The sequence below is a fragment of the Alexandromys fortis genome, unplaced genomic scaffold (assembly GCF_014885135.2).
Source record: "Alexandromys fortis isolate MF-2015 unplaced genomic scaffold, M_Fortis_MF-2015_v1.1 scaffold_103, whole genome shotgun sequence".
NCBI classification, from domain to species: domain Eukaryota; kingdom Metazoa; phylum Chordata; class Mammalia; order Rodentia; family Cricetidae; genus Alexandromys; species Alexandromys fortis.
Window position 1 is genome coordinate 4026773 of NW_026067978.1, and position 17145 is coordinate 4043917.

The 17145-nt window shown below is 49.0% G+C and overlaps 1 protein-coding gene across 1 annotated transcript; it reads right to left on the minus strand.

Moving 5' to 3' along the window:
* Positions 1 to 150: 150 nt before the first annotated feature.
* Atox1 (antioxidant 1 copper chaperone) lies at positions 151 to 13850 on the minus strand. Its single transcript, XM_050157729.1, has 4 exons — positions 13690 to 13850; positions 7623 to 7698; positions 3622 to 3785; positions 151 to 290 (listed from the first exon to the last, which is right to left on the minus strand). Exons 1-3 carry the CDS (start codon positions 13693 to 13695, stop codon positions 3661 to 3663), a joined length of 207 nt encoding a protein of 68 aa, XP_050013686.1. The 5' UTR covers positions 13696 to 13850; the 3' UTR covers positions 151 to 290; positions 3622 to 3660.
* Between the last annotated feature and the right edge of the window lie 3295 nt (positions 13851 to 17145).

Consider the following 17145-nt stretch of genomic DNA (forward strand, 5'->3'; position numbering starts at 1 on the left):
CAGAGAGGGCAGTGGGCCGCTCAAGATCACACACCAGAAAATGGACATGTGATGGGCACCTGACCTCCAGGGGGAGGTTCTAGAAATATAGGCAAACACGACAGCAGCTTGTAGGTGAGCAAGCAGTACCAAAGCACACAACAGACGCTCTTCAACAAATGCAGCTTGACTTTATTGCAAGGAATCTGGCAGGAAGCCGGCCGGGGAGGGCCTGTCTGGGCAGGAACTCCATGGCTGAGCTGGACTGAGCAGTTGGTGTTCCAAATCTGCTTGGAGACCGGATCAACAGCCTAGAAGAGAGGGAAAAGTAGACGGATCAATGGCGCCACCTACTGCAGATAGCAGACATTGCACCTCAGTCTCTGGATTCCTCTCTGTACTGCCCACAGTGACTGGTGCACGTGCAGCTGTGCAGGTGAAACTTTGAATGCTACAAAGTAACCAGGTGTGCTGAGTCTGGGTGAGCTGCAGGAGAGGACTCCTTCTATACAGTGCTTCCAAGTTTGACACTTTCCACCTGAAAAAGTCAGAGAGGTTCGGTGGCAGACTTCTGTAACACCAACACTGAAGGTAAAAGCAAGACGATAAGGAGTTCAAGGCCAGCCTGGGTTACACAACAAACAACAAAAATAGGCTCGGTGCTGGTGATGCATTATCCTGTAATTCCAGCCTGGGGAGGCGAAGACAGGACGATCAGAAATTCAGCATCATTTTCACTAAATCTTGGGTTCAGGGCTAGCCAAGGCTACCCTATTTCAAATGAGCAGGCAAGCAAATAAACACACTGTATGATTGATTCCCTTTGTAGGTCGGGCGGTGGTGGCACAAGCCTTTAATCCCAGTACTTGGGAGTCAGAGAAGTAGATCTCAGGGAGTTCAAGGTCAGCCTGGTCTACAAAGCAAGTTCCAGGATAGCCAGGACTGTTACACAGAGGAACCCTGTCTTGAAAGACAAACAAAAGGCAGCCCGATAGCCCAGAGTGGCAAGAAGCAGACTGGTATCGAAAGAGGAAGTAGTGAGGGTGGCGGACGTGAGGGATTTTTCTCAGAGAATGAAATGCTCTGAAGTAGGGTACCGGTGTGGCTGTGCACACGGTGAATGCACAAAGCGCAATGACTGGCGCCCATGACCACAGCTAACTACATCAACTTCATTTTCACCTTGATAGCAAAAGCCTCAAGGAACAAGGCTTGCTGTCAGCAGGGGCTACTGCGTTTACAAGAGTCTCTGTATGGAGACCAAACTGTGGGCCGGCACGGGCCACTCTTCCCTCCAGTTCTTCCCCACAGAGCTCATACTTATCAAACATATTTTTTTCAAAACTAAACAGAATATTTTTATTAGCTATGGTGTGGGTGTCATCATATGTTTGTGGAGGTCTGGGGATGAGCTGCTGTCTCCTTCCACCTTGATGTGGGTTCTGGGGCTCAGACTCCGGTCTCCAGGCTTGCACACACCTGTACCCACCGAGCCATCTTCCTGGCCCTCAAATACAATCTTACATGGAGGAGCTGGGCATGGGGGCTCACACCAGTAATCACAGCGTCAGAGGGGCTAGGGGAGAAGGTTCGCTGCGAACTCCAGATGACTTGGGCTATACAAGGAGGCCCTGATTAAAAAAATGATTTCTAAAAAAATAAAACAAACTGAATCCAAACAGAAAAATTGTACATGGATGCCCAAAGCACAACAGGAGTGTTTGAAAGAGATGGAGGTCAGTGGCCCACTCTCACCTGACCCACAAAACCCAAGGATGTACAGTTCCCAAGCATGGCAGAGACTGCTGGTGTCATCCCTGAGGGGAAGAACCTTAAAGAGACTGCAGAGACCCAAAAAGGCAGTGGGACAGAGTGGAGGGGTTCAAATCTCAGGCAAGTGAAAAATGGCCCAGTCACACACAGTCTGGAATGAGAACAGAGCTGGCATTGGAACCCCAGACTCCTTGCTGTTAACACTGTCTTATTCCTGGCCATGGAGCAAATCCAGGGCCAGAAGAGATATGGGGAACAATGGCTCTTATTTATTTATGTTAGGCTCCAAAGCGTGTGTGTGTGTGTGTGTGTGTGTGTGTGAGAGAGAGAGAGAGAGAGAGAGAGAGAGAGAGAGAGAGAGAGAGAGAGAGAGAGAGAGAGAGAGTAATGTGCCATGTCTGATTGTTAGACAACCTGTGGGACTCAGTTCTCTCCACCACGTAGGTCCTGGAGATTGAATTCAGGTTGTCAGGCTTGGCAGTAGGCACCTTCACCTGTTGAACATCTTTTTGGCCTTGTTATTATTATTTTATTATTTTGAGACAGTGTGTCTCTGTGTAACCTTAATTACACAGAGCCTTGTTGCTACTCCTCTCCTGCCTTAGCCTCTTGTGAGCTGGCTCATCCACGTCTTCTAATTTGCCAGGATGTCACCATATACACAAAACACACGGCTTGGGTTCCAAACGCTCAAATTGGGAACCCTCCTACCCCCAGTTGATTACAGCCGGCCTCTGCCAGGGGCTCCCATGGGTCACTTGTAGGGTCAGCAATACAGTTACCATCATGACAACACTCACACAGGAGTCTGGCTCATTCCTGCCTCTGCCACCCATCTGCCTGGGCTCTGGCCAGCTCATGTTCCTTCACCAGGCCTCGTTGTTCTCAGTTCCAGAGACGATACAAACCACCAAAGAAGTGACCATTGTGATTCATGGGTCAGATGCAGTGCAGAGGAAGTGAGACTGCAGGGCACGGTGGGAAGGACTGCTGGGCGGCCAGGTGAGGGAAGGGCACTGGCACTGGGCCACTTTCTGCCCCCCGGGACCCATAAAGTGAAGATAGCTTATATGGGTCATTGACTTTACCAGGCTGGGTTAGAGGCACAGCCAGCTCCGGGGCATGAAACTCTGTAGAAGTGTGCGAGGCACAGGACATAGGCATCAACTGTGAAGGGACAGTCACTTTACCAAAGCAAGAGGCTCGCCATTCCAAGAAGGCCAGAGCCTCTAAACTTAGACCCTGCTGACCAGGCAAGGTGCCCCTCAAGTCCCAAAAGGGACTTTGGGGATATAATATGGCATTCTGTCTATTCCCTAGTGGCCATCAATACTTTTGAGTTTCTGGTTTGTACTGAAAAATGATGTTCTTGTGACCCTTCAAGAGGGGGGCAATGGGCTGAACACATCAGGGCCCCCTCCTACCTCATTTAAGAAGTCCAAGTTCATGCCGGGCGGTGGTGGCGCACACCTTTAATCCCAGCAGTCAGGGGGCAGCGGCAAGTGAATCTGTGAGTTGAGGCCAGCCTGGTCTACAAGAGCTAGCTCCAGGACAGGCTCCAAAACTACAGAGAAACCCTGTCTCGGGGGTGGGGGTGGGGGTGGGGTCCAAGTTCAGGCTGAGCACCTTAAATCCAGGAACCTCAGTTGCAGTATGCTTCAAAATAAGAACTTCCTGAGTGCCAGCTCATGTTAAAAATGTTTAGGATTTTCTAGTACGGGTGAGTTTAGCAAAGATTCCAAACCCCAGAGAAATTGCATTCTGAACTGCTTCTGGGCCCAAGCATTTCAGATGAGGGATTTGGAACCCAGGGGACCCCTGGAGAGGCAACAAGTCTGTGCAGGAAAGGCTGGGGCCTCACCCACCTACCTCTTCAGTACATCCAGAGGGACTCGCCCAAGGTTCTGGCTACTTGGGGCCAAGGTAGGAAACGGCCTTTCCTGTTTTGTTGAGAGTTGCCAGCAGGGTGTCGGTGCTGTGCTCAGACTCAATGCAAACCTTTTTGTTGGGCAAGTCAATGTTGAACTCCACTCCTGCAGGAAGAAGGAAACGGGGATGTGGGAGGGGGAAGCAGGACCCTTCCACCCTAAGAACAAAAGAGGTCAGCCTCCTTAATCATCCCTGTAGCGCCAGGCACCTCTCCTGGAGCCAGGGAGCAGCAAGCTCTTTCTGTCTCAAGCACTGTGAGCACGGCAGGCTTTGCTGCAGGCCCCTCTCTGTGTCTGAGGGGTGTTGGCAATGCAGACTGAACTCAGGACCTCAAGGATCAGGCAAGTACTCCACTTCTAAGCTATTTCCTCAGCCCTCAGAGTTTTCTCTTTCCACCCAGCTCCCTTCCCCCCAAACCTGCCATCACTACTACCTCAAGCTAACCTTCCAATTTAGCAATACAGAGCCCTTCTCCCTCCCTTTATAATTTTATTTGAAATATTTTTATATTATGTATGAGTATGGCTCTGTATGTAGGCATGATCATATGAGTGCAGGTGCCCCTGAAGGCCAGAGGTTATGAGGTCTGGAGAGGTGGGCGCTAGGTCCTCTGCAAGCGACATACATGCTTTTAACCATGGAGTCACTTCTCCAGCCCCAGATTTACTTATTTTTATGTATATGAGTGTTTTCCTTGCATGTATATCTGTGTACCACATGTGTGCAGTACCCATGGAGGCCAGAAGAGGACGCTAGATCCCCTGGAACTGGAGCTACAGATGGTTGTGAGCCACCATATGGTGCTGAGAGCTGAATCCAGATTCTCTGTAAGAGCAACCAGTGCCCTCAACTATTTCTCCAGCCCCTTCCTTTCAAATTATTACACTTTAGTGAAAGCATGCGTGAGTCTGTATTAAGTACGTGAGAGAATCTGTATGTGAGCATGTGTGTGAGAACGCATAAGTGAGAGTATGTATGAGTGCATGTGAGGTGAACGAGCATGTTTTGAGTGTGCGCATGTGTGTGGGTATGTATATACATGAGAAAAAATGTGTGTGTAAGGTTAGAAGACAACTTGGAATCAGCTCTCTCCTCCTATGTGGGTCCTGGAAAATCCTTGGCAGCAAGCACCCTTACCCACTGTCATCTAGTGCTTGTACAACCCCCCTTCTGTGTGTCTCACGTGCATAAGCTACCACTGAAGACCCCACCTCCCCCACAACCATCTTCCCCCGTTTCTGTGCTACTGGTACCCAGGGTATCTATCACACATGCCAAGCAAGCACTCTATTCCCGAGTTTCATCCCCAGGCCTTTTTTATACATTTTATTTTGAGGCAATCTCACTAAGTTGCCTGGGGCAGCTTTGAACTCACTCTACAGACTAGAGACCCGAGCTCATGATTTTCCTGTTGCAGCTTCCCAGTGTGGTGTCTCCACATCTGCTCGCTGACTCAACCCTTCCAAGCACGGGGAATCAGTTCTGCCCGCCTGAGATACCGTTCTCATCCTACTGCCAGTGCACCCAAGCCTGGCCACACCTACGAAATCCTTCCACACCATGAATTAGAGCAGAACCGTGGGCCAACAGCCTGGCCCATGTGGGGTGTTAACGGCCGTTGCCCAACTGCCTTCCTACTGCCCAATCCCTACTTCCACCAAAAAAGAGAAGCCACGATGCCCTCCTCTAAAATGGTGTGCCAATGAAAAGGATGAGAAGGCCTGGGTGGCTGAGGTCAGGACCATTTCAGGCCTTGGCTTTCCCACCTGTCACAAAGGGGTTGGGGTCAGCCTCAACGCTCTTTCCTGCCTAAGTCAGTCTTTAGTCTGACTACCCAGGCCCTAAGAACTTAAAAACACCTGACTGTCCTCAAGGGGAGGCGTGCCTTATTCAAAGTTTGTATTGCTGTGCTGAAACACCAAGGTCAAAAATAATTTGGGGAGGAAAGGCTTTATTTTGCATACAATGGAAAATTGTGGACAGGGCAGGGCAGGAACCTGGAGGCAGGAACTGAAGCAGAGGCCATGGAGGAATCTGCTCACTGGCTTGCTTTGCTCCCCAAGAGCTAGGCCCTCCCACACCAATCAATCAAGAAAACACACCACAGGCTTGCCCATAGGTCAATCCGGTAGGGGTATTTTATCAACTAAGATTCCCTCTGCCCAAATGACTGTCGCTTGTGTCAAGTTAACATAAACTAGCCCGCACAAGGAGAAATTAATCAAAGGTAAAGGTCCCTCAGGCCCAGCAGGGCTGTTAAGCACGTGGTGCAGGGCATGGTTGCAATCTCTGAATCTACAAATAACAAAAAGTTAGACAGTTGTTAGCTGCCAAGAGGGTGCTGGGAATTAAACCCTGGTCCTCTGGAAGAGCAGTCAGTGCTCTTACCCACTGCGCCATCTCCCCAGCAGACCCTACTTCATTTCTGAAGTGTCTCTGGCATAGGCTGATTTGGGCTGACACTCTCAGATCATAGCTGGTGATGCCCAAACCCAGGGGAGGGAAGCCTATGGCCTTGTGGGAAGTCAGAAGCCAGAGGCTCTTCAGTGTCTCAGATTCTTGTGAATAGACATCTCAGTGCAACTGGGCGTGGCTCATGCCTGTAAGCCCAGAACTCGTGACACTGAGGCAGGAGGACTGTTAAAATTTGAGGCCTAACCTGGGCTACCCATGGTGAGTTCCAGGCCAGCCAGGACTACAACAGGAGACCCTGTCTTTAAAACAACAACAACAACAACAAAAACCCAAAAAACAAAACTTAAAAAGATATTCCATCTTACAAACCTCAGAGTTACTGAATCACGGGCTTACTCACTATGGGACCTGGGCAAGGACTTCCCCTTGGGCACGAGTGTTACCAGCCACCAGCCTGATCCACCGTGTCAAGTCCCACTCTGTGGACTGATAATGCTTAGGCAGTCTCCACACTCTGTAGTACTGTTACCCTAGGTCTTATTTATTTCTGATTTGTAGAGATAGGGTCTCCCTCCATAGTTCAGGCTGGCCTCAAATCTCCGGCAATGCCTACAGCATCTCGGCCTCCCAAGGGCTGGGATTATCGGTGTGAGCTGCCACACCCAGCTTTGTTTGGCTTTTATAAACTCATTGTTTTTATTTTATTGCAGCACAGTGGATTTGATCTAAAATGTCACACAGGCTGTGCAATCCCTTTATTTCTGAGCTGCACCCCCAGCCTCTTCTGTCATTTTTACTTTGAGTCAAGTCTCCCTAAATTGTCCAGGCTGGGCCTTAAGCTTTTGAACCTCCGGGCTTCTGGGTTTACTGGCAGCCTTCAGGCCTGGCTGTTGTCATCTGTATTTGATGTCACCCTGGAGATCACTATCATAGTAACCACTCCAGGGCTGGACAGTGTGGCTAAATCCCAGCTCTGCCCTACTGGCTCTGTGAATCCAGTCAAGTCCTTGAACTCTAAACAGTTCCTGCCTTCACACGAGGAGGACAGTCACTGTGCTTCGGTGGTGTGTGCCTGCAGCTCAAGCAGAAGCTGGATGATAAGAGTCCATGATCACCATCCTGGGCTCCAGAGACCCTGAAGAGGGAGGGGGAAGGGAGGAGGGGGGAGAGGAGACAGAATGAACAACAAAATGGAGTTGGATATATGGCGGCCCATCTTTGTAATTCCAGCATTTAGAAGGCAGAGGCAGAAGGATTCTCACACATTTAGGAGCAGCCTAGTCTATATGGTGCATTTCAGGGCAGCCAGGGCTACTCAGCAAGGCTTTGTCTCAAAAACAAGACTAAACTGAGGGGGTAGGAGCGTAGCGAATGGAAGAAACGGTGGCTGCAGTGAGGCACAACACGTCTCCACACAAGCCACCGAGCAGAGGCCCAAGTGTGCACCAGCTGACCTGCAGCTGACCCCCGCAGGCCGCATGTACCTGAACATGACTCGCCACACTCTCTCCAGGAGAGCCACTCACCTCCCAGCTTGTTGAGGACTCGGGAGACTGCTTCGGCGCATCCCTCACAGGTCATGTCCACGGAGAACTCGTGCTTCTGCAAGAAACGGAGATCATGAGTCAGGCCATGCAGGGACCCACACACCGTCTGAGGGGCCTCTCAGGGGCTGACAGGGAGCAGAGAGTGAGCACAATCCCACTGGAAGCCTGTCTATGAGCCCAGTCTAGTAAATGGATGGGGAGGAGGCACAGGATTTCTGTGTGTCACAGGCTGTACCAACAGAGACAATCTCCATGATGTCTTCTGCAAGGTCTGGCACAGGATAACAAGATCCAGGTCCGTGTGAGCTCTTTTCCAATCCTCCCTCTCAAGGTTACTGCCTCACGAGTGAGCTGTGGGCTTTGCCTCAGGGCCAAGGACTTAGCCACAGGTGACCCCACTCCCAGAAGTACTAATCTGGGACCTGTTTCTGAATCAGAACATTATTTTCTACACTGGGACTCTACACAGGCTGCAGGTCTGCCCAGCAGCCAGGATGGGGACATCGATTATGCCAGCAGGTAGGTTACTCAGGTGTGTGGCACCACTGCTCTGACCTGAGTACCCCGTGCTCAGGGGCAGCACCTGAGTTCCAGGAAGGGGAAGGATTCCCCAGGCTCCCCAGCACAATGGAGGCAGCCGGGAAGGGATCCCAGGTTTCCGAGGCTCTACAATCTCCAAGATGTCTAAGAAGTCAAGGCAGGTGAGCGTCCACACAACTGTGCGGCTCAAGCACAAATAGTCGCTGTTGTGCCCAACACTGGGAACAGCACCTGGCACAGAGGTCCCTCACTTATTTCATGAGTGAATCAATGATCAACATCACTGCTGGACAACTTCTGGGTCTTGGCTGTTTTCTGTGGACTGGGCCAATATTCCTTCCTTCACAATATTTGGGAATGAGAGCATCTGCGCTCCAGCGCTTGCAAGTTGTATGACCTCAGTAGCTTAACTCTTGGGGTACTAGTCCCTTCTGGATGAAGAACGGGACAATCAGAGGATTTGACATGTGGCAGCCAGCCTCCACCATGACCTCTATCTTCTCTGCCTCCTGGTATTTAAGTCCTTGACAGTTCATTCCCTAACATCGTAGCCTAAGCCTGAGCGTATTCAACATAAGGGTCAAAGCACCATTATGTGACTAAGCTGGTCACAATGCCGGCTTCTGCCCTGCTCCCTTCTCGGATCACTCCAGAGCCAGCCAGCTGCCACGTTAAAGGACACTTTACTATTCATCCAGAGGTCCACCTGGCGAGAAGCAGAGTCAAAGCCAAGGAGTGCACCAGCCTGGGCAAGCCTCTGGCCTGGCGTTCCTGGAGACCCCAAGCCAAGCCTAGTCACTGTCCAGACACTCTCGGGTCCTGACTCTAGGTTTGGGGATAAACATTAAAGGACAATAGATAGCTGATATGTTAATAAAATGAGATCATGGGACTAAGTGCCTCTAGGCGAAAGTAATTGGATTCTGATAATTATTTTCTTCCATTTCTCTTTTCCTTTGGAAATACAACACGTAGGCCCTGGGAATGTAATGCAGTGGTACATCGCTGGCCTGGCATGTGCAAGGCCCTGGGTTTACTGCCCAGTACTGAGACAGCCAAGCATAGGGAATGGTTTAGGCTATACACACCTGTCTTTGACAATGAACCTAGCCACCTGTTAACAACCCAAGACTGACCTCCACACTTGTTTTAAGCTTGGAAATAAGAAGTTACTCCTCTCATCAATCCCTGATTTCTCCATTTCCATCCAAACATCCTGAAGCACGATTTGGGAACTGCTGGCAATGGGCTGACCAGGGTTAGACAGTTCTGGAGCGCATGCACAATAAGGCCAACTGCCCTCAAAGTGCAATTGTGGAGAGAATTCCGTACTTACAACTTATGCCTATGCATAATTGGGTATGCACATAATTAAAATCAGGTGCATCAGCTGGGTGCTGGTGGCACACATGGATCCAAGTTCAAGGTTAGTCTGGTCTATAGAACAAGTTACAGAACAGCCAGGGCTATAGAGAAGCCCTGTCTTGAAAAATCCAAGTCAGTCAGTAGAGAAAAGTGACCAGATTATAGCCCTAGCAAACAAGCTCCTCCTTCCCTTGAACCCCATAAAGGGAAGCCCCAACAATAAGTAGGGCCCTTGATACCTGCTCTGCTGCAGTATATTCTGACCTGTCTTGTGCACTGTTTTGACTAGTTTCCTTGCTACTTTGTAATCTATGTGTATCTTTACTATTTGTTGAGTAAGATGCTAAGAGCATTGAAACAGCCAGCCCAGACCTCAACCCTGAGTAATAGCACTGCAAACATTAACAAAACAAAGGCTATCCCTCCCCGCTTCTGTATTTTGTTTTGTTTGGGGGGGGGGGGGGTTGGTGTTGCTTTGAGAACAGGGTCCATTAATGTAGACAATACTAGCCCAAAACTCACTATGAAGTCTACACTGGGCCTTAAACTATCTTCCTGCCTCAGAATCCCAGGTGACCAAAAGCATACCCAAATTCCCCACGAATACGAATTTCAGCAAAGTATCTTTAGGACAGGCTGAGCATCTCTTATCTGAGTGCTTGGGAGCAGAAATGTCCCTAGTTAAGGGATATTTGCATAGGCATAATGAGGTATCCTGGGAATGGGATGAGTCTAAACATGAATCATATTTATACACAGACTGAAGGTAATTTCATGCAATGTTTTCAATGCACCCCGTTTGGGCACACACCACTTGGGGCATCAGGTTCTGGCTGGGCTGAAACTCCCTATGTAGACCAGGCTGGCCATAAACTCAAAGAGCTGGTCTGCCTCCCAAGTTCTGGCATTAAAGGTGTCTGCCACCACCACCTGGCTGAAAACAGATAACTTTTAAAATAATAGTAAGAATAGGGCTAGAGAGACGGCTCAGTGGTTCCGACTACTTGTGCTCTTCCAGAAGTCCCGAGTTTGGCTCCCCAAACCATGTCAGATAGCCCACAACCACCCGTAACTCCAACTCTAGGGAGTCTGAAGCCCTCCACTGATCTCTGCACACAAATGGCACACACAAAAATCTGAACGATAATAACTATGCTATGCTTATTCGCATGTGGGAGTGTGTGCTATGGAATAAGAGTGGATGCCAGAGGTCATCAGGCTTGGCAGCAAGCATCCTTACCAGCTGACACATCCCACAACCCTCAAACCCCCTTCCTACAGGATAGGAGAATCATTCATTTCCTCTTGCTCCAGAGCTCACTAAGGTGATGAGGTCATGGGTACAAAGGCACAGAGGAGAGAGGCTTTCTTTGCTCCAGGGAAATCTTGATGGTTTTAGAACTGCTGAATGCTCAACCTCCCCCCCCCCCCCACACACACACAAGCTGACTCTGAGCCGAAGCTCTATAGAGCATTTCAGAGGATAAGTTTTGTTGCCCAAGACTCTAAAGTCAACAGTTATCTGAGCTCCAAACTGAGGACCCCAACAAGGAAGTCTTTCACAGAGCAGAGGCCAGAGGCCTGGGGGCAGCTCACGGGAGGCCAGCATTTCAACTCAGAGCTCTCTCTTGGCTACAAATTGTGAAACCTAAACCTGAGGCTGACCAGAAGTCTGCCTAATGGACAGGGAGGTGATCCAATCTTCATGGAGTATATCAAGACCTGCTCCACCCCTGGATGGCTCCCCAGTGCCTCTAGACCTGTGTTTTGTCTCTAAAGGGTGGTGGCTCAGTGGCAAAGCACATACACAGCATACACAGGCCCTGAACTCAATCTCTAGCATCCCAAAATAAACTTAAAGCCAGGTGTGGGAGCTCACTTCTGTAATCCCAACACTTGAGAAGCCGAGGCAGGAGGATTGCTGTGAGTTTAAGGATCAGCTGGGCTACACATTCACTCACAGGTCAACCCGAGCTACAGTGTGAGACCCTGTAACAACAAACAAGCAAAATAAACCCTCTTAAACATAATGTATGGGGCTGGAGAGATGGCTCAGAGGTTAAGAGCATTGCCTACTCTTCCAAAGGTCCTGAGTTCAATTCCCAGCAACCACATGGTGGCTCACAACCATCTGTAATGAGGTCCGGTGCCCTCTTCTGGCCTTCAGGCATACACACAGGCAGAATATTGTATACATAATAAATAAATAAATAAATAAAAAACATAATGTATATATTCATGTCATATGGCAACATGCTGTATTATTGTTTATTATATATAGTATTGCTTCAGAGGGCCACTAAGTGATACAATTCTGTAACAGACTCTCTCTAGAACTGAAAGAGTCCCTGGGAATGGAGAAAGAGGACACTTTGTTCTTCTAGAGAACGACACTGGAGTCTGGATTTTTGACTACTAATATCTAAGTATCTCTGATGTGTTGGGTCTTCTTCTAAACACCTTGTACACTGTCTCCTTTAATAATTACTAATAATTACAATGATTCCGTAAGCCAGGGAACTACCTATTCCTCTGAGGGCCGAGAAAGCTGCAGCTCAGAGGTTAGATACCGACTCAGTGAGATGTAGCTAATGAGTAGCAGGGCCTGCCTTGGGCAGAGTACACAAAACTTTTAACCTCTGAGGTCCCCGTGGAAGCCTGCCCACACTGTTCGACCCCACTTGCCCTATATCTCCAGAAAAGTCACACACACACCCCTTGGGGGCACGATGGGTCGCTGGCTCTGTTATATATTTTGATGCTATCATTCTAGCAAATACCAACCACAGCCCTGCAAGGTCTGTTTTTAATCCCTATTTTATGGACGAAGAGATGAAGGCACACAGAGGCAGAGCTTACCTGAGGCTTCTGGGTTAAGCTTTGGTCTGCAAACCATTTTGGGCTAAGACTCATTTCCCTGCCTAGACTTGAGGCACACTTGAGCAATACCCACCTCCCTGCCTTTAGCTGTTGGTTTCGATATAAGGTGTCTACTCCACGCCTCACTCCCATCAAAATCCCCAGAGGCACAGAATAGAGGGGTCCTCAAGCTGTTTTCCTTCACTACTGTCCCCTGGAGGGCCTGGCAGACTCCACTCTGAAATCCCAGGGTCGGAATCACGCTGCAGGGCAGACTGCCTTGACTGACTGGTAGGATGGATTTTTATCAAGCCTTTTTTTTTTTTTTTTGTCTTTGTTTTGTGCCACCAGAGGAAAGATCTCAAGACAAAGGGCAAGAACCACAAGAAATGACACCTGAGGTTTAAGACTGCACCAGGAGGGAGCACAGGTTCAGTCAAGGAAGATAAGCGGCTAAAACACGCAATACCCGCGGGAGACTTCTGGGTTTAGAGGCACCGGGAAGAAAATGCTGCTGATTCCAGGGCCCTAACCATTATCTCAGAAACTCAACTGGGATCAGAGCTTTCTCCCCAAGCCAGTACAACTGGTTTTGCCCAGCACTTCCCAGGTGACCTGGCTTCATCCTGGATCCTATCTAGCTTTAGCTCCTAACAATAAATGGTTTCCAACAAACACTGGACTTTTCTTTCTCTTCTTGTGCAATGGGTCAAAGACCCTTATTTAAGTAAGCAATGAGGCTAGAAGCCACCATGCATAGGAGTAAGTCCAAAGATAAGATAAAGCGCTGCTCTCGGCTCCTCAAACTCTTCTCTGAGCTTTGGGAACTCCTGGCTGGAAATGAATAAAGCACCCTTTCGGGTTCAGTGTTGCCCAGTGCTGAAGTGGAAGCAGGCCAGAGTGGGCAGGAGAGGTGGGGAGAGACCTGCTTCTCTGAAACCCCGCCAGCTTGGCGGCAGGGGCATGCACGTGGAAAAGGTAGGGACCGGAGCCCCTATGCAGCCCTATCTCTCAGCTTCAGTTTCCCCATCGTGCAGGGAAGGTTGGGGCTGTCCCTCGAAAGACTCTCCAAAGCGATCTTGAGGCCTGTGTTCTGCAACACAGTCCTCTCTGCAGCTTTCCTGAGGGTCGAGAAGCTGGACGGTGGGTGCGGAGGGTAAACTGAGGAACGACTGCAGCTCCGGCCGCAGCCTGTGCTCTAACAGCAGTAGCATCTGGCCGGGCAGCGGTGCATCGGGCCAGAGACAACGGTTCGCGCGGGTGGAGCGGGAAGGCCACTTACCGGCATGACTGACGCGGCACCGGCAACGGCTACGACGACTGGAAACGCCTTTCCCGGGCAGCAACGCTGGGCTTCCGGAGAGCGTTCCTGGAAGCCCCACCTTTAGGCCGACCCCGCCTTCGGCTAGGCCCCGCCCTAGGGCTGGGCTCCGCTTAGTCTCCGCCCCTTCCGGGTTCAGCTGCGGCAAGACTCCGCCCTCTGAGGCTCTGCTCTGTTCTCGTCCCTTAGGGCCAAATTACAGCCGGGCCCCGCCCCCTGGGCTGGCTTCCACTTACTTCCCACCTCTTTCAAGCCTGGATATATTATTAGGCCCCGCCTCTTTGGAGCTAGGTCACGGGTCCTCGGGGATGGCAGGGTGCAGGGGAGGAATGCAGACGGAGGTAACTTTTTTTTTTTTTTAGACCTGCCCGAGGCTGTTACGGGAGACCTTAGGACGACTAGTCTTAAACTGCGCTCTCTTCTGGGTAGTTTTCGGTGGTGTGGGACTAGGGAATGCAAGGCCAAGGCTCCTGGGAAGGGCAGATCCCGGCATTCCCTAAAGATTCCATCTTCCTTGAGTGTCACTCAGTCCCTACACTGGCCTAGGGCTGCATGTCTGTTCCAGCTGCTAGAGAGGTTGAGGCAGAAGGATCCTGAGGTTCAAGGCTTGGTCTGAACTGCAGAGTTCAAGCCCTTTCGTGGAATTTATGAGACCTTATCCAGAAAAGCATACAAAAAAAAAATATACAGGGGTTGGAGAGATGGCTCAGTGGTTAAGAGCATTGCCTGCTCTTCCAAAGGTCCTGAGTTCAATTCCCAGCAACCACGTGGTGGCTCACAGCCATCTGTAATGAGGTCTGGTGCCCTCTTCTGGCCTGCAGGCATACACGCAGACAGACTATGGTATGCATAATAAATAAATAAATAAATAAATAAATAAATAAATAAATATTTTTTAATAAAATAAAATTTAAAAATATACAAATTTAAGGCACTAGGCATTTTGGTAACACTTGTAATTCCAATACTTGAAAAGCTGAGGCAGAGTTGGTGGTGGGTGACACATGCCTTCAATCCCAAAATTTAGGAAGCAGAGGCAGGTGGATCTCTGAGTTCAAATCCAGCCTGGTCTACAGAGCGAGGCAGGAGGATCCAGAGTTCAGGTTAGCTGTGGCCTTTAATCTCAGCACTCAGGAGAGAGAAATATCTCCACAGACCTGCCTATAGGCTAATTGGATGGAACCAGGTCTTCAATTACAGTCCCTTTTTCCAAGATGACTCTTGTGTCAAGTTTAAAACAAGAGGGCTGGAGAGATGGCTCAAAGGTTAAGAGCACTGGCTTCTGTTCAATTCCCAGCAAGAATATGGTGATTTACAACCATCTGTAATGAGCTCTGGTGCCCTCTTCTGGTGAGTAGGCATATATGCAGACATAACACTATATAATAAATCTTTAAAAATGTTGGCTAATAAACTATGAATTTATTAAAAAAAAAAAAAAACAAGAAACCTGTGAGAATGTAAGTGTTGTTCCTATCCATTTATGACTGCCCCAGTTAGCTGAGTTACTTCATGAGTAATCCAATACCCTTGAAGACAATACCCTTCTCAACCGTGACTACTAGGCTTATTTCCACCATTTATGTTCCTAAGAGAAGATCCATAAACTAAGTAAGCAACTTGTCATCCTGTGTATCAGGAATCATGCTATAATTTGAACACAGAAGTGAAGAGACAGCCAGGTGGTGGTGGCACATGCCTTTAATCCCAGCATAGCCAGTCCCAACCCCCATCTTGAGAAAACAAAGTTGTGAGACATTGGCTAACAGGGAACAGCCTAAGAATCTAAGCATAGCTCTCTCTCTCTCTGTGTGTGTGTGTGTGTGTGTGTGTGTGTGTGTGCCTGTAAACAACCCCTCCTCCTGCACTTGGGAGGCTGAGGCAGGGAAGCATGAATTGGAGGCCAGGCTGAGCTACCTGAAAACCTATCTTAAATAAGCTAAACTAAAATAAATGTAAGAATATAGCAGGCGAGCCAAGCGGTTATTATCATGGTATAATTTGAACACATAAGTTATGATACAGCCGGGTACTGGTGGCGCACGCCTTTAATCCCAGCACTCAAGAGGCAGAGGCAGGCGGATCTCTATGAGTTCGAGGCCAGTTTGATCTTGAGTTAGTTCCAGGCCAGAACCCAAAGCTATGGAGAAATCTTGTCTCAAAAAAAAAAAAAAAAAAACAAAACAACAACAACAACAACAACGAATATAGCAGGCTGGGCATGGTAGTGAACACCTGTAATCCTGTCACTTGAGAATTGGACACGGGGACTGCTGAAAGTTCAAGGCCAGCCTGGACTATCTAACACCACATCTCAAGCACTGATACCCCTTAACCCTGGATACAAAAAATGTGGTGGACGTAAGAAGATTCTACTGTCCAGAAAGCTAAGCTATGATGTCTAAGAAATAGGTCTGTCCCCTGCATGCTCTAAGCCTCACTGGGAAGGGCTCTGGCTGAGAAGTCTGGCTGGGAGGATACTGGGAAAACATTTGTGTCCCTCACTAATGGAATTGATACCACTCTCTGCCTCCTCTCCCCAACTCTAGAGAACAAGGACATCCCATCCACCTATCCAGAACAGAAATGACACAGAGGCTGATGCAAAAACCATAGAGCCAGCGCCAAGGCTGGATGGCCCCAGACTTAGTCTGGGAGAAGTGACTCCATTTTTATTTCACCCCCTGCTGTGAAACTTCCTGTTACTTGCCCCTGACTTACCTCACTGCTACTGTCCCCACCTGGCGGATATACAGGTGCCACCTGGCGGGACATACAGGTACTTCTGGTCTCAGGGCAGATAGTGTGGCAATGGCACCACGTATATTGCCCTAAAATTCCATGTAGAATAAATTTGTGTGTGAGGAATTGTCTGTCATTTGAAGTTTTGATTTTTTTGTTTGTTTCTCTGTAATAGCCCTCGGTGAGCCTCTTGCTTTTTTTTTTTTTTTTTTTGGTTTTTGGAGACAGGGTTTCTCTGTGGCTTTGGAGCCTGTCCTGGAACTAGCTCTGTAGACCAGGCTGGTCTCGAACTCACAGAGATCCGCCTGCCTCTGCCTCCCAAGTGCTGGGATAAAGGCATACGCCACCACCACCCGGCTGAGCCTCTTGCTTTGGTAAAGTGACTGTCCCTTCACAGGTGGTGCCTGTGTCCAGCGCCTCGCATGCTTCTACAGAGTTTCATGCCTTGGAGCTGGCTGCGCCTCTAGCCCAGCCTGGTGCAGAGTTTTGATAGATTCATCCAGATTGCCTTTCAAAAAAGGGGGGAAGGGTTTTATTTATTTGTTTGTTTATTTATTTATTCAAGACTTGGTTTCACTAAGTAGCTAGGCTGACCTCAAATCCTGAGATCTGTTGACCTCTGCTGGGATTAAAGGCACATGGTTTTTTTTTTTTTTTTTTTTTTTTTTGGTTTTT

What these genes read in the sequence shown, in the direction of transcription:
- Atox1 (XM_050157729.1), bottom strand. An exon ending in AGTCCTCAACAAGCTGGGAG is followed by an intron (nt 3,786 to 7,622) that starts GTGAGTGGCTCT and finishes TTCTTCCTGCAG; the next exon opens with GAGTGGAGTTCAACATTGAC.